Source organism: Chelonoidis abingdonii, chromosome 5 (assembly GCF_003597395.2).
Source record: "Chelonoidis abingdonii isolate Lonesome George chromosome 5, CheloAbing_2.0, whole genome shotgun sequence".
NCBI classification, from domain to species: Eukaryota; Metazoa; Chordata; order Testudines; family Testudinidae; genus Chelonoidis; species Chelonoidis abingdonii.
The window spans coordinates 33,217,122-33,243,440 of NC_133773.1; the positions used below are offsets into that span (position 1 = coordinate 33,217,122).

The window sequence follows — 26,319 nt, forward strand, 5'->3', positions numbered from 1 at the left end:
ATGCTGATATTAAAGCTTTTTCATTTAAAAAAGGCTAGACAAGCCAAGTGGAGAAATTCAACATTTCTCTGTGAAGTTGTACATTTACCACATCCAAAATGGATGACTAAAAGAAAAAGCCCAATAGTCTGACAAATACTAATTCCATCTAGAACTAACATTTTAGCTCTAAATGTTGTTGTTTTCTGAGCAGTCTGGCAAGGACCTTGTACACATGCAAGACTCAATGGTCAGTTATTTCAAAGCATTAGAGCAACTGAGTCACTTGTGCTGCTTAGTAATTATTACAACCCATCTATCAATCAGCGCAGAGTGTGGCCTATCCTATTGTCAGTGGCAGTTTTGCAATCAACTTCAACAAGCTCAATGCTACAGAATGCAAAAGCACCTCCTTGGCAGTGCTCAGCATCCTACACTCCCAGAGAGATCAATGGGAGTTAATAGTAGCCAGCATCTTGCTAATCAGCTCATATAAACTATGGCAACCCATTGAGTTCCTCAGCTGATGTACAGTGGTGTGTATCTGGCCCTTTGTTCTCAATCATAACCTCATAAAAATAAATCACACTAGTATTTAGGGCCAAAAGATAAATTAGCAGGGTCCTGACATTTTCTATCAGTGGTCACCAGCACAGGGTCAAAGAACACACTGAGCTCATATACTGTATTTTAGCTTGAAAGTACAGCTGCCATTTACCTTGCAACTGGAATCTAAATATAAATACATTAGTAACCACACACATTTACACAACACAGTACTAGCAATATTAAGGGATGCAGCACCTACTCTACATAACTGCCTTTTGTTAATATAGATACATCAGAATAAATGCTATTTGATATGTAACACACCCTTCTTTAAAAGTCAATGGCAGTAAAACAGCCAAAGTTCAGGTCCAGGCCTCAGTTAACTTCAAATTATGAAGTCAGACAAGTTGCACAGCATATCATCATCATCAGTGTAATGGTAGCACTAAAACACAGAACAACAGTTAATACTTCCACAGTGAGCTGGAGATCTCTTCTGATGACATTTAGCCACACTTGGCTCTCCCATCCCTCTAATATGAGCGTCTTTCAGGCATGGTACAAGATACCTTTATCACACACAAAGTATGTGGACAAGGAATAATAGTAAAAACACCCAATATTGGCTTGAAGTTTGCATCCTTACAGACAATTTGCATTATTTTAAGTAGAGTTTCACTGGGATTTGCACAAAGTGGGCTAACGAGGTGATCACTGTCCGTATTTTCCACTTTGGCCCACAGGTTTCTTTTAACTTGATAGGAATAGGATTAAAAGGAAAAAGAAATTGTATATATTCTTTGCCAGGCTAGTGGTGTTGCTAATGTTCTTCAGAGCAGCGGCCTTTCCTCAAGCTCACATCATCTAATCCAATATCCCCAGTTCTGCCTTTCCCTTTTTCACCTTTGAAAATAACCTGGGGAAGGAAATAAGACACACAGTCAGATGTAAATTAAAAAAAAAAAAGACAAGACTGGCTACCTGTTCTGAAGGGTTCCAGCCTCAGGGAATGTAGAGACATATCCCTGGATGTTGGTATTTGTAATGGATAAAACACTTGCAGTGATCTCTAGAAGTGTGCTTACTCTGCTGCTCGAAGCAGAGAGTTCAGCTTGGAGGGAGGAATCTATCTCCAGGGGTGTTGATCCCTCTCTTTAGATATTTAAATCATTCCTCCCAGTAGTCACTTTATCCATTGCTCTAAAGAGCCATTTTATTTTTTGTAGTATTTTGAAAACATTTTCCCTCCCCACATTGCAAATCATCAATTTGAACAGTGAATTTATTGTAAACTGACTCTAGAAATAGTATCCCCTATATAACATGTTCCAAGCTTCTGGAGAAATGTGCTAATCTAAACTTTGACTTTCTACAACATGATGTAGCAAATGCTGCGTATCTGCATTTTAAACAGATAACTAAAAATACACCTAGTTTGAATGAGAGAGAGCTCAACCGATTTAAAGTAGGATGACTAAGAGAATATAAGATGAGAGGACCACGGCAGAATAATATGCTGTAGACTGTTCCCTAAATCCAAACAGGTACTAAACTCTAGCTGAGCCCATTTTATATTTATTTTAATCCATCTACAATCACTCATATCAGTCACCTGCACTGGTGCGATTAAATCAAAGACTAAACTGTTTTAACATGAGCAAATGTTTTGTCCGTGGTCTGAAAATTAAATCAAACATTCCAGCAAGATTCCCTCATTAGATAGGAGAACCTGCATGCTCCCCCCACCCAAAAAACCAACAACCCCGAACAGGATATGAATGCAGTGACCCTGTCAAAACTAGAGTTTAGATAAATTCATGTAGGATTTTGCAATACACGAATTCGGATATAACACAGTAAAGCAGTGCTCCGGGGGGGTGGGGCTGTGCACTCCAGTGGATCAAAGCAAGTTCAGTATAACGCGGTAAGATTTTTTTGGCTCCCGAAGACAGCGTTACTTCAAGGTAGAGGTGTACTTTACTACAATCAGACTTTATTACTGATGTAAAGAAGTCAATACAAAGGAAAGATCTATCATCAATTCTGTAAAATAATGTTTACGTTCCCTTTAGGCTTTTCGGATTAATGAGGGAAATTAGAGCAAAAAGACAGTATATATATTGGCTTAAATTTTCAGAAAGCGTTGGGGTGTCTCAAAACTGGGGTACTGAACTGGGGTACTGAAAATCATAGCTGATATTTTAAAATATCAGCTCTCTCGCAAATGCATCTTGTTGTTTTATATTTGGTTTTTCTGTGATAGAGGGGCTGTTTGCTTCGCTATGATGTGGCCTTATTCCAAGAGCCTCTAGACTATTTTTAAAAGACTAAGGTGCAGGTGTTTATAAATCCATCTCTAAATGCTGTCTTCCTTGTTCACAAGTTCTAGTGACCTCCTATATTTGTTTAGTTTTCAGTCAGGCAGAGTATTTTTACATATGACAGAGGAAAAACAGGGGCTATTCATCTCTTAGGTCTAGTATCAGCCTCCTATACTAAAACACTGAAAACTGTATAGACAGCTATACTTACACTTTTGATGCCTGAGTCCTGCAAAGTTATTTGAGTTTGTCTCCAGCCATGGCCGCCATTTCTTCCCCAAACTGCTGGTCCATGAGCACCATTTTTTCTTAAAAACACTTGGAGTAGACCAGAATGTAGTCCAGATACCTTATGCCTAAAGGACAGACACAAGTCCCCTGAATGAGCTAACTGCCCAAGGGGCAAGACCAGACGTGCCACTTTTCCCTCTTTGCCTTTGGGTTCAGAGATAGTCACATACTGTCCACCTGCAAAAGAAAAGGCAGCTCTTTTTAAATGTTTCCAAGCATGATCAGTACCTTTCAAGTACAAAGACACATGTACTTAATGTGCCATCAGTCTTGCAAATTCCTGTGTCTTAGTGATTTCTAAGTAGTCCTGGAGTTTGAAATCCCTGTTGTAAATGTGTTGCTTCGCTGCCTTAGCAGAGATTTAAATTTCCGTTACAAGTCATTGACTCTTCAATAACACTGCTGCACAGGAAACTTCACTCAAAAGCCTTAATGATAAACTAAGCCTCCTAAATATTATTCTAGATACCAGTTATGAAATGACAAGATGTAGGCACTCACTAATACATGTGAATTCTGGACAAACAGTAAAGTTTTTGAAAATTCCCAAATCCCATTTTCAGAGGTGACTTAGGCATTTAGTAGCCTAAGTCTCATTGTACTCTCCAGTGCATGTTCTGTTATAATGTTAGATATTACTCTCTTTGGTGAGAGATACCTGCATATAAGTGAAAACCAGAGGACTTCATGGCAAGGCAACATTTATAAAAGCCAAAATCAAACATGTAAGCCCAATAAATTCTTCTAGTGACCCTTTTTATGTCGGCTGCTAAAACTATGATAAGTGAGACTTTTGGTATGGTTATGGGATATTTAGGAGACCTAGAGGATTTTAAAAAAAACTTTGAACTCATTAAAGCTAGAGCAACATTTCAGGTTGGAATGACACCCAACTCGTTTTTTGCAAATCTAAGCTGACTGGAAAAAAAATTACAAAACAATATCATCCAACTGAAAACTCCATGTTCTTACCATAAAACAAACAGCCTTGATATCACAGCAGAATGTCAAATCAAAATTCACTTTAAAGTTCTTAGTATTAATTACGTTATAAAGGTTCCATGAAATCTGAGCTGTTGAAGTCAGTGAGCCTGAAAATGCTTTTTCCATATTGCAGAGATGTACAGAATTTACTTAATTATAACAGTTTAATCTTTTACTCTGAAGTTTAGTCGCAGTTTTAGTCTAACTAGGTTTGAATATTTCGTGTTCAATTTGATCGTTATTTTTGCCTAAATGTTTGTTCTAAGCAAAGCTATGATGATTTTCTTTAAAACCATCTCTTAGCAAGAAAGTATGAATGTGATTTTAACAAAATAATGTGCCAAGATAAAGCGAACAATTGAATTAAAAGAAAAAAGTCCATAATCTCAGTCTTCAATTCAGCAAAGCATCTGCCTGAATTCCATTGACTTCCATGAGACAATCACATGCTTAAATGCATTGCTGAGTTGGCTCCACAGATAGGAACAGTGTCATGCAGTGCAATCTGCTTAAAAAAAATATGCTATGCTTTGTCTACACATTGTTTTTGGAACAGTACAACTAAATTGGTAGAAAAAAAATTTTTTAGTTCAGTATGACCCTCTAGCATGGATAAAGGTGCTTGTTATACTAGTCCAAACACCTTTAAACCAGAAGAACTGCATCCACTCTGGAGAGCTGCACAGATTTATCTAAATCACTATGAAGTTAATTAAATGTTTTCCTACTGTGTGTGTAGACAAGCCCTACAAGAAGAGACCTTCACCTGTTTTCTTTAGGTTTACCTTGTATGTAGAAATAGCACAGCACCTTTAAAATGTATCTTCTGATAAACCACTTTAAAAAAACAAAAACCCTAAATAGCAGGGCTTTGAAAGCCAAGAAACAATTGGCCAGCTGCAAAGAATAGATCTGTGAAATGACTGGGTGTTTCTAAGTAGCAGCAGTGTATGGATAAGAAGCTGGGAACATAGAATATAACTGGAAAAAAATGTATGAAAGAGTTCCAGCCAGCTAGCCAAGTGATCTTTTTGAAACTGATGCTTTTCAAAACCACCCTGCAGTAAACAAAATTCATTCATTTTATAAAAGTGAGTGCACCTAATCAAAAACTCATTGTAGGTCAGACTTTGTTCTGGGACACAAGCATCTTAATTTAGCATTACATACATATAACTTATGTCTTTTCTGAGCCTGAGTCACATGAGAAAGGAGTGGTGCTTAGAGGCACTATACCAATACAGTGGGGAGGATGGAGATCATGCTCCTTACTACACCTGTTGAACAGGTTTAAATCAGTACTGCCCCCAGTGCACAAGGATGATGGCCCTGACCTGACTCCATCAGATAAGGATGCCTCTATTACAGTGCTGAATACCTTGGTCCTTATGCTGGAGGAAAGGACTTCTTCCACCCTCCCCGCCCCCACACTGGGGCTATGATTTAAGTCATAGTATTTTACAACCAGGGAATGCATTTCCTTTCAGTGTCTACAATCGGTCACATGAGGCATTCTTTCTATGATGTAATCCCATAGGGTCTAATGGAGAGCTAAAGGAGTGTGTCTAATCTCCATCCCTTTGGTAAGAGGGCTGAAGGGGAATGCATGTTTAAACTTCACCATAGAGCTCTCAGTACTATGTGGAGACAGATTTGGCAGTAAAAACTGACTTGTGTCCAGCCTTGATTTTTTTGTAAACTCAGTGTATTCTTTTTGTGGAGAGACCAGATTCTCTGAGGTGTATCAGTATGGAGTGGTTCACTGCCCTGAGTGAATACCAGCTGGGATCCAGAAAAAGCCTGTGATTTGTGGCCTTTGTTCCATTCAACTCAATATTCCAAGGTCCCTTTTTGCTACCTGAGATGTACACTGTAAATTTTGAAAAATCATATATAGTAAAAATCTACCCTCCTCCTCTTTTTACTAGAACAGTTTTCCTGTGTACATACATTTGTAATATTTTATATTGGATTTCTGTAAACTACGCTCTGACTTGGGAATGTTAAGGTAGAAACAGAACTTTGTATTTAAGAGTAGAGCCAAAATTATTTCCAGCTTTGCCCGCAATTTTAAAAATATCTCCTCATATCCTTGAACTATAGATTGGAATAAATAAATTGGGCCACATTTCAAGTTCTATTCTTTCTTCCCTTAATTGAATAGGGAAAACACTTCACTGTTCCTTCATAGCCATTCCTATCTAGAAGGTCCAGGCAAACAAAGAGCCAGTTGAGGTATAGTGGTATACTTCCATTCAATGTTATCAACGCTGAAGTAGCAAAATCCCCACTACATCTAATGGGAGCAGGTCCTAAAACCATTGAGTTGTAGGTCATTTCTTAACCTACTGTCAATTAGCAAAGTTTTGAGAATCTCCTTCTGCTCAGATTAAATGTAATAGGAGCTCTGTCACCAACTTCAAGGGGAGCAGGCTTGGGTTCTTAAACTAAAACAGGTGTGACTGGACAAAGTTATTGTACCTGATGGATCTCTAAGTGGTTCCCAGTGCAAATCATCATCTTTATCTTTGATCCATCCACACAGACCACTATCGAAGTTACAGCTGTGCACCAGGATACCTGCAAAGAACAGACCAAACAGACACATAAGAACAGTCCTTGATCCTTAAGGCTGGCAGACCACTGACCAACTTTGACTGGATAGAATTTACAAGTGCAATATATTGAGCTATACAAAAAGAAGCTACAGCAATATTAACAAGTACTAGGCAAACAACAGTATCAATTAATATACTATTTAGAGCACAAACCTGTGTTAATAAAACTCACATTTGTAAAGGAAGAATGAGACCAATTAGTTGAAGGGACAGTTAAAAACCAAGAATGTACAAAAACAGCTGATATGCAGGTATCCTGCAAAACTGTATCCTGTATAGTAAACTTTATAAGTACCTGGATCATCATTTGCTTCATCCTCATCTGCACTAATCCCTCTTTCAATTTCAAATATTTCAAACAGATCGTTGCTCACTCCAGGCTGTCGTGGTACTAGAAGAGAAAGTAATTTTTAAAGAAATGATTGAGGTAGATAAAAATAGTCAATGACCTACTTACTTATCTTTAATGAAAGGAAGAGAGAAAGCCTCAGGCTTATGCTCTTCTTGATTAATTCAATATATTTAATTACATTTCACATGAAGATTCATAAACTTCCTGCCTCAGTGATTTATGCTGGAACATTTGTCTCTGTAAAAGGTGATTCAAAAAATTCTGAAGGCTCTGCAAACGAAGGCCGTTTAAAAAAAGTTCTCTGCAAATACATTTTCAAATAAATAAAACAGTCAAATGTGCTCTCTGCTAAAGCCTGAGCTGCCCCAAGTCAGCATCTCAAATGATCTGGATTACTAACTTTCACTGCCAGTAATGAGAATCTGAGGTCACACATGAGAGAATCTGCAATACCACCACATGCACCTGACCAGCATTTAGAAACGCCACGGTATAAAAGATTAGAATAAAACTTGATGATAATCCCTAAATGAAGAAGATCAGGATTATATTTTGGAATAGGTGATAGTTTACAACACTGATGCCTGAGGGTCAAACAGTACTCTGAAGAGATAAATCGAGCATGCAAAGGAGAAAATGCAAGGTCAGAGGTTTGTTTTAAACTTATTTCAGTTGAGTAATAGTCTATCAAAAAATCCAGGCTTCTGCCTCTGTGCTTTTTGTCTTCCTTTGGCACTGTTGGTTAAATTTATTCTAAAAATATAGCTTAAATGTAGCAAAATAATAGAACCCAGGTCTTCCATTTACCAGCACTTTACTTAATACACATGCTGAGTACTACTCAAGAAAGAGACATGGAGGGACACTGGACAAATAAGTGACATAGCAGTTTGCTCCCAGTCCCTCTCCTCCAGTGCCGCTGCCTACACCTCCTCCCACCCATAGCCTCCTCTCCTCCTTTTCCCCAGACTGCACATCATTCAGCTCCAATGCAGGAGACATGGCATTTCCAAAGGACTGTGGATTTGATGTCACAGCCTCTTGATTTGGTGCTTCCCAATCCTGAGAGCTAAGCACTGTGTGCACGTGGGAGAAGAGGGATAAAGCTCCACCCAGGAGCACTAGAACCCCTCTGAACACAGACCCCAATGCCGCTGCCTTGCTGTGTGATCTTGGACAGGTCACTTATCCTCTCCACCCTTTATTTTGCCTACCCCATAAAGATGTTGCAAGGCCTCACTAAAGAATATTAAGTGCCAGACTGTAAGTTCTTTGGGGGCAGGGACTGTCTAGTCTGTGTTTGTACAGTACCTGTCATGGGGCACTAGTCTCTGCTCTACTGCAATACAAAATCACAGGTCTCCCAAGCGCCACACATTTCTCTTTAATGTCACACCTGCCTCCGTTTTCTCACACACTGCAAGGCAGCATGAGCCAAAATGTCTCCTCAGGCACAAGGGAGAGAGAAGGGGGGATAGGCAAGAAGCTCCTTTGCTGCACATGCACTGCTTCTCTCTGCTTCCTTCCTAAGAACTTCCAGCACAGCTGGAGCAAGAGAGAGACTGGAGCTCCAGCCTGCACACCTAGCAAGACACATACAATGGTCAGGTAACAACTGTCACTACAGTGTGACTTGTGGGAACTGGGGATATCAGTTCCTGTATTCCCCACTGCTTCTCGCACTTTATGCACATCTCAACCCCTGCCATACTCATTGCCTTCACTACACTGTTTTCCTGTCTCTTTCAGTTTCTTTACACTCCGCTGCTCTAGAGCCAAATGCCTCATTGACTTCCCCTCTTCCCTCAGCCTGAAGGGCTCAAAAATGGCTGGAAGTATTTTTCTGAAACTTTCCAAAAAATATCTGGGCAGAGAGCATTGATAATTTCAGCCCTAAAGAGATGTGTGAGAGAAAGTTATGAGCAATTTAAAAGGGGAGTTTAAAATGGACGCTGGAATTCAACCATAATCATAGCTGTCACTATAATACAGGCCCTGTGCCCCAGTTGCTGCACTCAGCTTTATAACAACTACACAGAAAGGAAATCATCTCTTTGCCTATGAGGGAGTCTTTGGCTATGAAACTTGGAAAAGACAGGAATCCTTGAAATTAAAAAGGCCCTTGAGGGATTCATATTTGCAGAATATGGAATGTCTGCAATGATTGCTTATACTGCCACTTAAATACACTGACCTTGAAATTCCAGACAGTTCCAGGGACCCTTACTATACTAAAGGGTCTCAGTGCTCCCTTGACTCAGGGTATTCTGTAGCATTCTTCTAACCATATCCGTGTGCCAAATTTAGTTTTCCAGATACAGTACACAAATATTGCATCTGAAGGACAGCTGTAAGCTGTAGCTAAATAGATTATTGCACCTGTTAACAGCTGTCTTGAAAATTCCTCTTTCAGCCACACACCTAGCACATCATTAATGAAAGTAGTAATGCATTTCAGACTTATCCTCATATATTAGAGCTCCCTGTGGTGCTTAGAATATTTATGGTTTGATTTAATTATTCACACCATCAAAACATAAAATAAGAACTAGAAGCATGCTTGCAATTCAGTTTTAAAATAAATTCTAAAATGTATCAATAGGCTTTTTTAGATGACTGAAAATAAAGATGAATTTAGTGATTTAAGATTCTGACCAGAAATGAATATGGTTATTTCTATTAAATCACACCCAAACTGAGGAAGAAAACACCTGTTAGCTAGAGTCTTTTTTGCACTGGAAGCAATGTGTAAATAACATTGCTAAATGTGTACTCTAACTTGTCAAATCCAGGGAACTGGAAAATGCTCAGTAATATAAACAGAATCTTAAATCAGGATCAAACAGATTTTATATATACATGGTTACAACTTTGGGAATTTTAACAAAACAAAAGAGGTAATAAGAGCTTCACTAAACACAAATATGTGCTTTAAAGGTAACAAATTACATGTTATGAAGGAGATATTTTTGATCCTTGTATGCAACATTCATGTATGTTAATAAGCAAGCTCCCGACCGACTCAAAGGGTCACTAGACCCTGCCATAAAAACAGACATAAAACCTGAAGACATATCTCCACCATTACGATGATTGATCACAACACACCTTTCAAGATCCATAGGTTCTACACATACTGACCACCTCATCTAGTGCACTGAATGGCCCAATAAGAACTGTGTGGGTGAAATGAGACAATCACCACGCTCTCGAGTGAACTCACACAGAAAAATGATAAAAGACAAAAACACCATATCGCTTGTGGGCAAATACTTTTCACAAAACGAGCATGCCATCTGTGACCTCTCAATCCTCATCTTCAAAGGAAACCTGCACAACACCTTCAAAAGACGACCCTGGGAGCATAAATTCATAATTTTGTTAGACACCAAAAATCTTGAACTCAATAAAGACACTGGATTTATGGCTCATTACAAATACCTAGAACCCACTAACCCACATTTCTCCTATGACTGCAGGGGTGTTAACTGCCCTCTTCACCTTGAATGGTCACTTGCAACATGTTAACTCCTTCTGATAATCAATCTGTTCCACCTCCTATTGAGCTGTGACACTGCCAGTACCTTTCCCAAGTCTGAAGAAGAGCTCTATGTAAGCTCTAAAGCTTGTCTCTCTCACCAACAGAAGTTAGTCCAATAAAAGATAGTACCTCACCCACCTTGTCTATTAATCAAACAAAAGATTTAAATAATCTGCAGTAAACTGGATATTTCCCCCTCATATTTCAGTCAGCTTTAAGAACAGTTATTTTCTTCCATTGTAAACTCTTTAGCATTAGGAATGTCTTTGTCCATTTGTAAAGTACTGTAGATCATGTTCTTATACTCTCACTATTATGTGGAATAGCACCTACTCCACAAATAGTCCCAATGACTTCAGTGTAACCCCATTTGCAGAGCAAAGTCTAGTGTAAGTAAGAGTATTAGAATTTGGCCTTTTTATTTATAGCACAATACATCATTTTTAACAATAGTTTTGCTATTTCATTTTTAACATCTGTTTTGCTTATACATTAATTTTCTTTAGCGTTAACATTACAAAAAAGCCCATATAAAAGCTCTGCATATCCTGAAAATAGTTAATATTTATACTATTATGTGGTTACTGTAAGTCTAATATACAAATGGAAATAATTATTAACCTGAGCAAGCCAACAAACCAAAATGGAAAAGCTCCAGAAAAGACTGAGCCCCAGTTGTACTCAAGAACCTACTCCTTCCCCCAAACCCTATCAAACAAATGGCATTTGCAGCATGTCCGTGTTACCAAGTACAGGCTATTTCAGACCAAGGAAGGGAGCAAGTTTCAGAGTCCCGGGGCCCTCACTGAGAATGCCCTGCTCTTCTTTTATAATGAGGGTGATCCAGCTTGAACTCCTCTTCCTACTGGAGCTATGGCAGTAAGACACCGGGAAAGAGACAGTCTTTCAGATAGGCAAGGTTAGCAGTAATGCCTACACAAAAGATTTAAGATCCATTTCAGCTAGGTGCTTAAGCACATGCCTAACTTGAAGCATGTGACTAGTGTGATGGATTTTTGTTGAATCTGGGGCTTACAAATTCTTAAAAATCCTTAATGGGAAATTGACTGCCAATTGATATTAAAAATTCTCATTGCTACACAGGGCATTACAAACAAAAGTGAATCAGTTTGAAAGATACCACAACGTTTTTAAATGAAATAAAACAGAATAAGTAACTATCAAAGAGGGAGTATTCTGAAAGTCCAATGGCAAAGTATTGTAGAATTAGAGCTGGATGAATAGTGAAAAATAAGTTTTCAAGAAAATGCAATTGAATAAAAACTGCAAATTTGCTTTGGCATCCAGAGACCCATTTTATGTGCTATTCATAGTCACGAGCTGGTGCCTGGCTTGGGAGTTCACTGGGCTTCACACCAGTGGATGGAGCAGCACTGACACCTTATTAGAGAAATTTTCCATGAGAGTTTCCATATGAGGAGAGATTAAAGAAGACTGTGACTTTTCATAAAATTATGAATGGTGTGGAGCAAGTGAATACAGAAGTGGTATTTATCCCCTTACATAAACGTGAGCCAGGGGTCACACAATAAATTAATAGGCAGCAGGTTTAAAACAACCATAAGGAAGTACTTCACGAAGTGCACAGCAAACTTGTGGAACTATTGACAGGGGGATGTTGTGAAGGCCAAAGTATAACTGGGTTCAAAAAAGAATTACATAAATTCACGCAGAGTAGGTCCATCTATGGCTATTAGCCAAGATGGTCAGGGACACAACCCCAGCCTCTAATTGCCAAAAGCAGAGCATGGACGACAGAGGATGGATCACTTGATAAATTGCCCTGTTCTGTTCACTTGCTCTGAAGCATCTGGCACCGGCCATTTTTGGAAGACAGGATATTAGGCTAAATGGACCATTTTGTCTGACCCAGTATGTTCTTATGACCCTGCCATCTTTCCTCTACTAGCCAGAATCCAAGGGAAACTGAATGGCCCTGTAATTTCCCTCTCCTTTCCTAGCACTCTATAAAGAGATGTATGGTGAAGAGGGATTTGAGAACACAAGTATGTTGCCTATAAACTTCTAGATCTTATGTAACCAACAATCAGCGGGTACAATTGCAATGGGGCAGTTCAGGGAAACGGTCTCCTTTCAGATACATTTATTATCTTGTTCCTATTCTCTTTTCTGAGTTTGCCCCATCAGCCAATATGATGCAGTGTCACTTGACCCCCTGCTATCAGTACCCAGGACCAGTATTGGTGAACTTCCTGTCCTATTCTGATCTACTATAACCATTTAACAAAAAGTTCTTCTTTGAGTGCTTGCTCATATCCATTCCAATTAGGTGTGTGCGCGCCGCGTGCACATCCATCGGAAGATTTTTACCCTAGCAACACTCGGTGGGTCAGCTGGGCGCCCCCTGGCGTGGCGCCGCTATGGTGCCTGATATATACCCCTGCCGACCCGTCCGCTCCTCAGTTCCTTCTTAACGCCCGTGTCGGTCGTTGGAACAGTGGAGCTCAGCTTAGCTGATTTCCACCTCCCTAGCTTTTCGCTGTTCTAATACTTATTGTGTATATAGTTTATTCTCTGTAGTTCTAGTTAATAGATTTTTGTAAACGTAGTTAGTGTATATAGTTCAGAGGGTCGGAGATTAGCCCTTTCCGTCTCCTGGTGCCCAGGCCCATGCCTGGCTCACCAGGTTTCAAACCGTGCTCGGCCTGCCGTCGGCCGATGCCCACGGCAGACCCCCACGACTCCTGCCTCAAGTGCTTGGGGGAATCCCACCTTGCAGACAAGCGCCGGATCTGCAAATCGTTCAAGCCACGGACGAAAAAGGAGCGGGACTTTCACCGTAAGCAGCTCCTAATGGAGGCAGCCCTCACTCCTCCACCTTCAGCACCGGCTGCTGGACAGTCCTTGCTGGGGAGAAGTGCCTCATCAGCACCAGAGAGCGCCAGCACTGCAAAGACAGCTTGGCACCAGCCGTCACCGGCCCAGAAACCGGCCCGGCACCGCTCCCTCTCCCCGCGTGTCCACCCCGGAGAAGGTACTTACTCCGTCTTCTCCCACCCTATGGTCTCGAGGTTCCTCAAAGGTTTGGAGCATCTATACCCCCAAGTACGATGCCCCGTCCCTTCCTGGGGCCTCAACTTGGTCCTGACGAGAATAACGACTCCTCCATTCGAGCCATTGGCAACCTGCTCGCTCCTGTTTTTGTCATGGAAAACAGCCTTCCTTGTGGCCATCACATCGGCTAGGAGAGTCTCTGAGCTTCGGGCTCTGATGGTGGACCCACCATACATGGTGTTCCACAAAGACAAGGTGCAGCGTCCACATCCAGCGTTCCTCCCTAAAGTAATCTCGGCCTTCCATCTCAACCAGGACATATTTCTCCCGGTCTTCTTTCCCAACCGCATACATCTCGTAGAGAATAGCAGTTGCATTCCCTCGACGTCCGTAGGGCACTCGCCTTCTACATTGACTGAACAAGAGCCTTCCGCAAGACGCCCCAACTTTTTGTGGCAGTGGCAGATCGGATGAGAGGCCTACCCGTTTCTTCTCAGAGAATTTCGTCATGGGTAACTGCGTGCATCTGTACTTGCTATTATCTAGCTCATGTCTCTCCGGGACATATTACCGCTCATTCTACCAGGGCTCAGGGCTCAGGCCTCATTGGCCGCCTTCCTAGCTCGAGTACCCATCCAGGAGATATGTCGAGCAGCTACGTGGTCTTCAGTACACACCTTCACTTCCCATTATGCCCTGGTGCAACAATTCAGAGAGGACGCAGCCTTCGGCTCTGCAGTTCTACACGCTGCAGTATCACACTCTGACTCCACCGCCTAGGTAAGACTTGGGATTCACCTAATTGGAATGGATATGAGCAAGCACTCGAAGAAGAAAAGACAGTTACTCACCTTTGTAACTGTTGTTCTTCGAGATGTGTTGTTCATATCCATTCCAAAACCCGCCCTCCTTCCCCACTGTCGGAGTAGCCGGCAAGAAGGAACTGAGGAGTGGACGGGTCGGCAGGGGTATATATTCGGTGCCATAGCAGCGCCACGCCAGGGGGCGCCCAGCCGACCCACCGAGTGTTGCGAGGGTAAAAATCTTCCAACGGACGTGCACACGGCGCGCACACACCTAATTGGAATGGATATGAGCAACACATCCCGAAGAACAACAGTTACAAAGGTGAGTAACCGCCTTTTCACCCTGTTAGCATTATCTTTTGCAGCTTTTCTTCCACACTTTGTAACCCCTCCTCTCCCTACCTGAGGGCAGGAGTTTAGGGAGACTGGCCAGCAGTGCATGGCAGTATGACTCTGCAATAGCCATGTTCCCATAGGAGGGAATGGGGAGTATTTTGGCCTCATTCTGATGTCCCTAAATTATGCAGGTGTCCTGAGAGCTGTAGGACATTCTGGCAGATCTTTGTGCCTCCAGAGGTTTGTGCCCGCTGCCTGCTACACGAGACCCTTGTCATTTTGCCTACCCCACTTGCAGAATGAATTGCAGGAAATCTCATGTGGGAGATGATAACCTGTGCAAGGGCCAGGAAACTTTCTAGTTTTACAGGACAAAGTGGTCCCCAAGTCACTAGATGAAATTCCATTTCCAGTCCCTGTTTACCATATAGACATGAACATTCATGTATAGCAAGTTTAATATAACTATGTATAATTTAGAGCCCCACACTAAGATTTCTCCAAACGTCTTCCAAAAGACCCCTTCTAATGTTAATTTCACAAACTCTGAGAATGCTTTAAAAATGCCCTTTTCAGTGCTGGATTCTAATGAAAGGCATGTGCACTCATATCCAGCAAACAAGGGAGCTACCATATAAGACACAGGAGCTTAACATGGTCCCTATGTACTCTTCTTTCCTAAGACCGCTAAGTATGCTGAGTGGAGATCCGTGGGAGAAAGAATTTGGCACAATTATTTTTCTTCTGAGCTTTCCAAGCCTTTCATGTGTACTTTACTTAGCATATCAGTGTAGTTTTCACTTTACTTCAACTGCTTGATAAGACTGTTAAATATAAACTTGACTTCTTCTTAGAAGATTCCATGAATTATATACACTGCATGGTATTTCTCAAGGAGGCTGTGTAGTAGAACTACATAGTTGGGTGAGCCAATACACTCATTCTACAGCATTCCTCAAGTTATTGAGTAAAGTTCGTCATAAAGGGATGGGAGAGGTTTTTTTTGTTTTTTTAAAACCAGCTACGTAAGACTGATTGTCACGCTGCCTTTTACTCTGGAAAAAGTCTTGTTACTTCTTTCACCTGTTCGCCAATGGCTAAATTTGGGAAGCTGAGGTATGGTGAGTATACTTGGGGGTTATTCATGTTTTTTGGCGATTCCAATAACAAAAAAGAAACTGAGAACTGAAGCATAGCTTCATATTGTTATTAATAATACTAAAACAACAACAAATATCGTAATATAATGCAGTTTAAATGTAGCTGATTCCATACTGGAGCAATTATGCATCCAATTCCCGCTTGTCAATAAATGTAATTAAGACATAGATAAGAAAGTTCCATTCTTAAAGCAAATTAACTTAGTTAAACTCTTACTCAAAAAATAAAAAAGAGGAATAGTTATGAAGTCTCCAGTGCTCACATATATTAGAAATAGCTAAACTAGAAAACTAAACAGTCAGGGGCTAGCTAGGTCATGACCCTCAGTTCCTGAACCACCTTGAGAGTGCCTTCCTATTTTGCCCCAGGCAGGAAAGGAGATTAGTGTGTCAGGAGTTGAGGGGGGGAGGGAGTGGGGGAGGGGTTAGACTGGGGAAAAATGTGCATCTTATCCCACCACAGGCCACCCTACCTGCCCATGGTATGTTGCCTAAAACTCTGCAACCTGAAGCCCCATTAACTATTGCATAGGGAACCCCTCCCCCCCTTTTACGGAGGGTTTCTAATAGCAGCTACTAATAGGTCATAACTGAAGAGTAGCTGTATTGCATATTAGCAAGGACCTGCGGGACACAGGGTTTCTTCATGGACAGCTTTGTGTTTCTGCAGATTTCTTGAGAGCCTGGAAGGTCTGCAGGCTTTTGGGTGGAGAGAGGAACATGATGATTTTGGGAAAGCTCTTGCAGTATCTCCTATTCTTGTGTATCATTATACATAGGAGAGGGCAACATGGCCCTAATCCAAGTAGAGCCCAATTCTGTATTCTTCTGGCAGGTATAATGCCCACTAACTTCCTTAACCTAACCCTTGTTACTTATATTGAAGGGCATTTTTATAAATGTAGAATTGTTCAAGACCTGTCCTATTAAATCTCTAAAAATGAAACTGCTTTTCTTTCAACAAACAGATCTAGAAGATGAACAATGGTTACACAATCAGTATGAGATACAAACCAATCATCGTAAACAGCAAGCACAAGCTTGAACAAATCAGGTGTGAGGACAAACATTGCATGGAAGAATGTTGGAAGTATGTGATCTACCCTTTATGTAAAGGATTCAGGCTCTATGACTCAGCTCCAGATGCCACATAACAATGAAACACCTATTTTCATAAAAACATTAAGCCAAACTCATTTTTAAAAGGTATCAGAATATGGGGCCAAACTAATCCAAAATAATGTAACTCCACTGACATCAGTGACTCAGGGTCTACATTCTTTACCTTTAGCACTGTCTCATTTTGATGGAGTCAAGGATTACACAATGATACTTGCTGCACCTTCTAAGGCAGAGGTGAGAAAACTTTTTAGCCTGAAGGCCACATCTGGGTATGGAAATTGTATGGTGAGCTATGAATACTCACAAAATTGGGGTCTGAGGTGCAAGAGGGGGTGTAGGCTCTGGTGTGGGGCCAGAAATGAGTTCAGGGTGCAGGGCGGGGCTCCAGGCTGGGGAAGGGGGATTGTGGTGTGGGTTGGGGGGTGGGGTGAGGGCTCCAGCTGATGGTGCGGGCTCTGGAGTGCAAGAGGTTGGGACCGAGGGGTTTGGCAGATGAGAGGGAGATCAGGGATGGGGCAGGGGCTTGGGGCACTGAGGGGGTCAGAGGCACAGGCTGTGGGTGGCGCTTACCTCAAACAGTTCCCGGAAGCAATGGCATGTTCCCCTCCTCTGGCTCCTACATGGAGGTGTGACCAGGTGACTCTGTGCCCTCCTCCATCCGCAGGTGCTGCCTCTGCAGCTCCCATCAGCTGTGGTTCCCAGCCAATGGGGAGCTTCAGGGGTGGCGCTTGGGGCAGGGGTAGTGTGCAGACAGCCCTGGCTGCCCCTATCTGTAGGAGCCAGAGAAGGAATATGCTGCTGGTTCTGGGAGCAGTGCGGAGTGGGGAAAGCCCTAGACCCCGCTCCCTGGCAGAAGCTCAAGGGCAAGATTAAAAGGGCCAGATATGGCCCCTGGGCCATAGTTTGCCCATCCCTGTTCTAAGGCCTTTTCAGTCTTAAGAGCGACCCCAAAAATTCATTAACATAAAACAAGCTTTTTTATAAAAATGGGAATTGAACATGCAAATCTTTTAGGTGGCTTTGAAAATCTCAACCTTAAAGACTAATAAATTCTGCTCATTAAGAGCCTTATTCAAAGTCCATTTTAGTCAATGGAAAGATGCCTACACACTCCAATGGACTCTGGATCAGATTCTGAATAGCTGAATATTAACCCTGTACTACATTGTAGCAAGTTTTCATTCACGCTGTGTCAGCATCAGGAGAAATTATCCTTGCTGCTAGATTCCATTGCCTCATCTGCCTAAGTGGTTCAGAAGACAAGAATAGTAAGTCCATGAACAAAACCCAAACTATTGTCTGTTTTGTTTCAGACGGTGAGACGGTCCATTTTAAGTCCTTTTTAGTCCTATAGTAAATACTGGTAAAAGAGTAAAATACCAAAGTAATCTAAAACCTTTCCAAAAAAGGACCACGTTATCTAAATGTCTGTCTAACCTACCAGTCGGTGTCGTCATTAAGCAGACTAATGAAAATTACAGTGATCTGAGTAACAGTGCTAAGCAGCAGATTCAGGGACATTCTGCAGTGGACATTTCAGAGAATTTCACCTACCGTAGTGGTTCTCAAACTTTTGTACTGGTAACCCTACAAGCCTCTGGGTGTGACCCCTCCTTATAAATTAACACATTTTTATATATTTAACATCATTATAAATGAAGGAGGCAAAGCAGGGTTTGAGGTAAAGGCTGACAACTCAGGACACCCCCCCCATCTAATAATCTCGCGACCCCCAGAGGGGTCCTGAACCCCAGTTTGAGAATCCCTAACCTAGTGTATGAGACAGGAAGCCAGAGAAGCAGAGACGTTGCCAAGAATATATTTAGGAAAAATAAATAAATAAACCCTGAGATGTGTGTTTTCTACAAGATCATCGTCAGGCATATTGTCCTTGCTGATCTGATCAGTAACATGCTGAGGCACCATGAATTCATTGCTGGATACAGTCAAATGATGCTGAGGCATCACTCCCCTTCACTATGTGCCCCGTATCCTGCCACCTACTGAAGCCCCTTCCTCCCATCCAAGTATAATGTACCAAAAATGTCACCCACCTATTGGTGGTGGTCAGCTGAGCTCCCAGAAAGGCCCAATGTTTGCAACACTAAGCTATCATTCCACTGCAGGACTAACTGTTGGAAACAAGACGACATTATACTGAAAAAGTTACTCCCTCAAGCCCTTTATGTAGTGCATGCACAGCTAGAAAGCCAAGTCATAATTGCTCTCTATCAGCAATAGCTACCCAACCCAGGATGTAAACCAGGCTGAAGGTCCAAATTTGATAGTAGCTTTTAAATTTTAGACAAAGGCAGAACAGGATTGGCCCCCTAGTCTATGCCACAAAGTACCACATCTCACCATTTCCCATTTTTTCTGATTGTCCCACTGCAGTATTATTGCGAGCCCTCAGCCATGCACTGAGGGGGAACTAGTCTAGCAAAGCCGGCACAGTTCCTGGAAATAGTTTACTATGCTCAGTTCAGTCCTGCATCACCGTCAGCGAGGAGGCTGACCTTAGTAGCATCCACCAAATCATCCCCTTCCAGATGTACAATGATGGTTGCAACGTGTGTGTATTGCTGCTGTCGGGTCAGTGGGCAGGGCATGATCTTTTTCATGCCCCCTCAGGTTCCACCTAGGGACGACAGGGACCTCAGTGCAATTCTCACTTCCCTGTTGACATAGCAGCGAGCCAGCCACAAAAGGAACAGCTTCTGTTGCCAGACATGGGTATCAATCACTGTCATCCCTAGGACTTAAGCATATGGGGGCTGGCCAAGGTGAATCATAGGTGGCTGACCAGAAAATCTGCTGGAGTGTTAGAATCAGCCTTAGCAGGACACTTTAGGATGTTAAAACGTCCCTGAAAGTTCAATAAAGCATCTCAAATGGTATTAGCAATCAAGAGAAACTATAAAGAGCTTATCTGACCATAACATTTTAGTTAACTTCTCAGCTGATGATGTTGGAGTTTTGATTGACTGATCGATTAATTTGTCAGTCTAGAAATAGATTCAGATTTTGATCTACTTTTGAAATGTTGCTTCTCCTTTTGTACAAGAAGGAAATAAATGTCAATATCCACAGCTGTCTCATGCACTCATGTCTCAAAATTTTGGGCAGCTTTGAACCTCTATCTAATCTATGGCATTTCTAACATACCTGTCATAATATCTAAGCTCCATGAAACAATTAAAAAATGCATACGCTAAAGGGAAGTATTTACACAGTCTCTTCCTTGCTCCCAGTATGCTGTTATGGATTTTTGTTCGACTGTTCTACATCTTGTCTTGCCTTATCTACTTTCCCCCTCCCCCTCCCATTTGTCCAGCTGTGAGTGAGTCTTGGAGAGGTGTCACTACCAGGGTGGGCCACTTAACAAAGAAGGGCCTGTTGCATTTGAATATGGTCAGGCAGTGTCTGATCTGATCTGATGACACACAGGATTCCACCTGGGTGTGTAACTCAGGGGCAGCTGCCTATTTGGGAAGTACACTTAGAATCAGTGGTTAACTGATTGTAACACTTTCTTTTAGGTGACCCCACTACAGTGCTCAGTCTGCTATATGCTCCACTTTGGCGAATGAGCCCAAGACAAAATCACAGGAAGGGAGACGGAAGCAAGATACAGGGGATAAGGAGCAGACAGGGGTTCAGAAAAGGAAGGGGAGGAACAACTTGAGCTTGACTTTGAACTTGGCCTTTGCATTACAAAGGAAGGCGGGAACAAAGCTCTAAAGCTACCCAGTAATTTACAGAACCAGCCAGGGGTGGGGAGCAGAGCAGGGTAGAGCTAGTTAAGTCAGGAAGGCTGGCAGCTCCTTCGTGCTATGTATAATGCTTCAGCGAAGCCCTTTCCTCTGGTAATCCCTCACAAACAGCTACTCTTCCTGTTTCTCTGACATTCTAACAATACATACATACATACAGGTACTGTACACTTAGGAAAAATCCTGATGTCCAACAGGCACCTTACTTCTATGGAAGGGAGCTCCAGTGCTGACCTGACTAATCCTAAGGATGATGAGGCTGGTGCAATGGGGCGATGTGATGCACTGCAGCCCAGAAAAGGGTGGAGAGCCTATTCATACAAATAGAACACTGGAAAGGGATGGGGGCAGATTTCAACTTTAGGAGGGACAGGGAGGATGGTTTTCACCAACTGTAATTTTTGCACTAAACAGACAAAAACCATCTCTTTACGGTAGGAATCTAACATCTACATAGGAACCATGATTGCAGCCATTATGTATGTTTTCAATCTGGAACAATATTGGGGAACATAAAGCAAGCCAGTATAGTGAAAATACATGAAATTTTCATCTTTTCTGAATGAGCTGAGTGAGGAAATAACACAGCTTCCTTCCTATATGCTACACACTATCCCCTCCTTAAATACAAGGACATTGTTCCTTATCCACACCTGAAAGCTCTCTGTGGCAGTAGGGCACGAGAGGCCAACAGGCGTGGCTTTCTCTATGCTACACAGTGCTGAGTACACTGATAGTGCTCACTGAATGACAAACAACAAAACCAGAGCTGCGATGGAAACTGTTTTGCAACCGTGACTGCAGGTTTCACTTCCAGAGTGAACATTAAAATATGCTCACTTAATAAGTGCCTTGGGACGGGGGCTGCGTGTTTGCTGTGAGAGTTTGGGGACAGTGCCCACCACATTCTGGGTGCTATCAAAATACAAGTAATTTAAAAAATAAGTGACAACATAGCAGGCCTGCTGCAGGTTACCCCAGGAGTGCCCTATAACTTGTCAACATCTAGAGCATGAAAGGAATCTGGAATCTTGCTCACACCTTTGATTTTATGTATATCAAATAAATCTTTAATATGGGATGAAGAGAAGGGATAACATTAGATTAAAAAGCACATATCTATGGATTTGATATGGAGGGTGGCTGAGTACCATATGGCCTTTTAAAGTCAATGACAGTACCAGGTGCACAGCATGTCTCAGAATCAGGCTGATGTGTACTGAAGTGTATTGAAGGATAAATAACTGGTCTCCGGCTATGTATACATTTCACAAACTACTCCTGAGCACTCGTAAACAAAAACATGATACACACTCTGCTTTTTCAATGTGATCTTAAATTATTGTAGTTGCAAGGAACCAAGGAAAAGAGATTATCTGCAAACAAACTTGAACAGCTTCCAGAATTCAAATCCCTATATCTTGATCTCTATATAAATGAAAGCACGCTTCCCAAAATAGAAAAATCCTATAGAATTAGTAGAAAAAGATACATTTTATAATTTTTTTTTTAAACTAACCTAGGTAATTTTCTATTAAATTGTATTTCTGCTATAAAATTCTATAGGATGGTTCAAAAAACCTGTAGATGAGAGATCACTGACTGCTGAATTCTTTAGATTTTTAGAGTAACTTCTATAGAATCCTATTTCATTTTTGTAGAAACCAAATGATTTCATCCCTATTAAATTCTATATGCCTTTTCAATAAGGTTGACAGAACTGTACCTTGTAGGAACTATCAGAGGAATTGTCATTTAGTTTCTCAAGGCTGCAAGCTACCTGAAGGGACTTTTTCCTATTACAGAACACTCATTATCTTTACAAAACCACAAACATGTCATGAACAAAGGACTATATTATCACTCCAAGGACACAAAGCACAGAGGAAATTAGGAGTGACAGATACAGCTTTATATAACATTACTTTTAACATTTTAAAGATGTTTCCTCTTTACTACCAGCAGCTTCTAGCAGCCTAAATGTGTGTCTCTGCTAGTCATAACTAGGCTGAGAAGTTACCTAACGATAGACTTTGCTCTTGTGGGTGATCAGGATCAGTCATCAGAAATACAGAGAATACTTTAGTAATGTAGGATCATAGCAATTAGAGATGGAAAGGACCTATTAGAACATTGATTTGTGGGTCCATCGCCTTACTGAATATTAAATTGACACTATCCTTTATCTAGAAAAAGTCTGAGAAAGCGTGCAAAGAATATTTTATGACAACAGCTTTAGGATGGTATCAGCTGAGTCTTACAGTAGCATATTAATTTAAAAAGCATTACTCTCCAGTTTTAGAAACTACTTAAGGGCTTGATTCTCCTCTCACTCTCACCAGTTTATGCTGGTGCAATTCTGCTGATCGCCAAGTAGTTACTTCTGATTTACACTGGTGTAAGTGGGAAAAGACTCAAGCCCTTATACAGGTAATTGGAAATTAGAGAGAAAGTAAATTAGAGATGCCAGACCATATTAAGAAATTCAGTGATTCCACTTGCTCTACAGCCAAAATGCTTCTGAAATAAATGTAGTCAAACTTTACTAATTCTAGGTCACTGAGAATGAAAATGATGCTTAAAATTGTTGATTGGCTCTAGTCTAGCTGTTGGGCTCCAGACTACAGCAGTGGAATCTCCTGGCAGGTGATGTTAGGGTTTCCATGTTCCGTGACCGTCAAAAGGATCTTGTCCCATTCTTCTTCATGGAAGGTGATCTTGTAGCCTGCAACAACATCGATGGTGTGATGGCAGCCCTCAACATCGTTCACGATCCAGATGAGTGGAGACTGTTCATTGATTCATCGAAGACGAGTCTTAAAGCTGTTTTGCTGCATAATGGCAATGTTTTGCCATCAATTCCAGTTGGTCATGCAGTCCATATGAAGGAAACCTATGACAACATGAAACAACTTTTGAGGTGCATAAACTATGACCAACATCAGTGGCAGCTTTGTGGCGATTTGAAGGTTGTTGCTCTCTTGCTTGGTCTGCAGACTGGATACACAAAGTACTGCTGTTTTCTCTGCGAATGGGATAGTCGTGCAAGAGATTCCCACTACATCAAGAAAGATTGGCCACTCCGACAGTCATTGGAGCCTGGGAGGAAAAGTGTTCAGCATCCACCACTTGTTGAATCAAGGAAGATTTTGTTACCACCCTTACACATCAAGCTGGGTCTGATGAAGAACTTTGTCAAGGCCATTGACAAAACACAAGCAGCTTTCAAGTACCTCCGTGGAAAATTTCCAAGGTTAAGTGAAGCTAAGATAAAGGAAGGTGTCTTTGTTGGTCCTCAGATTCGTGAACTTCTTCGAGATGATGCATTTGACCATGCACTGCGTGGCAAGGAAAAGATGGCATGGAAAGCCTTCCAGTTAGTGGCAATACATTTTCTCGGAAACAACAAGGCAGACAACTACAGGTTGTTGGTGGAAAACCTCCTCAAGGCATACAAAAGCCTTGGTTGCAACATGTCACTAAAGATACATTTTTTGCACTCTCATCTAGATTTTTTTCCACCGAACTGCGGAGCAGTGAGCGACGAGCACGGCGAGCGATTTCACCAGGACATTGCAACAATGGAGAAACGCTATCAGGGCAAATGGAGCCCATCAATGCTTGCAGACTATTGCTGGACAGTGACAAGAGATGCTCCATTTAATGAATACAAGAGACAAGCCAAGAAGCGCCGAGTAGACACTGAATAGGACTAAACTATGTACATAATAGTTTTTTGCCTTTTGTTTCATAATAAATTTTATTTATATAACCCTTTTGCTGATTTTTAAAGTGTTACATAAACAGGACAGGTGAAATATTATCATGTAAAGCAACCATAAACACATGAAAAGACCTAGGTTTACAATTTATGATTAAAACTCTACTATCTACACAATACACATAGACATAAAATGTAAAAACTTAAATATCTTAGAAACAGTAGCCAATCAGTTGTTTTAATTGTCATATTTGAATTCAGCACATCAAAATACATAATAAATACCACATTTTATCTCTGAAGCAGACGACTTCTCAAAAATTGTAGACCAGTGTTCTGTGACAATTCAAGAATGCTGATAAATACTAATGGGTGAAATCATGGAGCAAAAAGCCAGCATAACGCTCTTGCACCATTTACATCTCACATAAGCCCTATTTTGAACACTTTGGGACTACTTATCTGAATAAAGTTACTCACATGCTTAAATGTTTGCAGGATCAGGCCCTTATAAAGTAAATAAGTTCCTTCAATATAAATAAAATATAACAAACAATTATTGCTGTCAAAATAGGATGTATAAGTATATTTTTACAAAAACATTTATATTTAAGATTCAGTTTCTTAGACTGAACAAGTTATAGTGATTGTTTAAAAATGATCCTTGAAAAACACTTTTAAAGATCCTTTGAATCATTCAGAAACAACTTATCTTCCTTAATTCTTTCTTGTTCATTTTTTTCTCCCCCACAAAATAGTCAAACTGCCTGCAGCAGATAAAATATTAACAGAAAAACAAATCATTTATTTAAAGGATAAAATATTTCATTGCGTAATCATAAAGAACACCCCTAGACGCTACTGTATAGAAACCAAAATCACAAAAAAAACAAGTGCTTGTCCACCTGCTCTGAGACAGCAAATGTTTTCCTCCTATATTGTTTCAGCAGCTTTATTTGCTGAAGACAAGGGCTGATCTAACACACACTCCCAATCTCTATAATTATCTGCAGCTACAGTGGTAAAGATGAATTAGGGTGTTGAGTATTTCTTGGCAGGCATGTGTAACTACACGCACCAGCAATGTCATTTGTGGTATGTAGTAAAGCTTGCACAAAAACACTGCAATCTCTTTCAGGGAAGCTCTCAAAATGACACTTCTACATACTATGAGCATCTTCGGTATCACGAACTGATTTTTGTAGGCACATTCCATAAAACAAGCTTCAGTATTACATTTAATGTGTTTTTGTTATGGGTTAGCAGTAAATATGAGAGAGACTACTGTATGAATTCACATAACACACAAAGCCTTACTGGTTCATACGTCAGGTGCTATTCATGCAGCTGAAAGAATACCCTATATTACAGTCAGTCAACACCTCAACTTTTAAACCTCTTGTCCAAAATATTCAGAAGAACAATGGACCTCAACAACGCTGGGCCAGGGGACTGAACTGAAAGCCTGTTAACCCCTGATTGCTAAAGTGAGCAGTTATCTCTATTGCCACATAGCCTATTGAAATATGGGCCATATTAAATCTAACAAGAGGTACAACATACTTTATATTCACAGAGACATGCAATGTCCAATGGCAAAAGTCCACAGGGCACTGAAGTGGTAAAGGCTACCACAGTGTCACTATTTGCAATTTCATATCCTACATGCCATCTATGAAAATAATTTTCTGAAGACAATAGAATGCAACACTTCCTTTCACCTGCAATTT

The 26,319-nt window shown here is 41.0% G+C and overlaps 1 protein-coding gene across 5 annotated transcripts in view; it reads right to left on the reverse strand.

Moving 5' to 3' along the window:
- Positions 1 to 551: 551 nt before the first annotated feature.
- Positions 552 to 26,319, reverse strand: part of NPNT (nephronectin) — a 77,176-nt gene continuing 51,408 nt past the window's right edge. For all 5 annotated transcript variants that reach the window (XM_032794236.2, XM_032794239.2, XM_032794237.2 and 2 more), the window contains 4 exons: positions 7,038 to 7,133; positions 6,606 to 6,704; positions 3,061 to 3,317; positions 552 to 1,444 (listed from right to left, as the gene is read on the reverse strand). In XM_032794236.2, the coding sequence (XP_032650127.1) occupies positions 1,349 to 1,444; positions 3,061 to 3,317; positions 6,606 to 6,704; positions 7,038 to 7,133 (548 nt within the window). In that variant the 3' untranslated portion in view covers positions 552 to 1,348. The remainder of the gene's footprint in view (positions 1,445 to 3,060; positions 3,318 to 6,605; positions 6,705 to 7,037; positions 7,134 to 26,319) is intronic.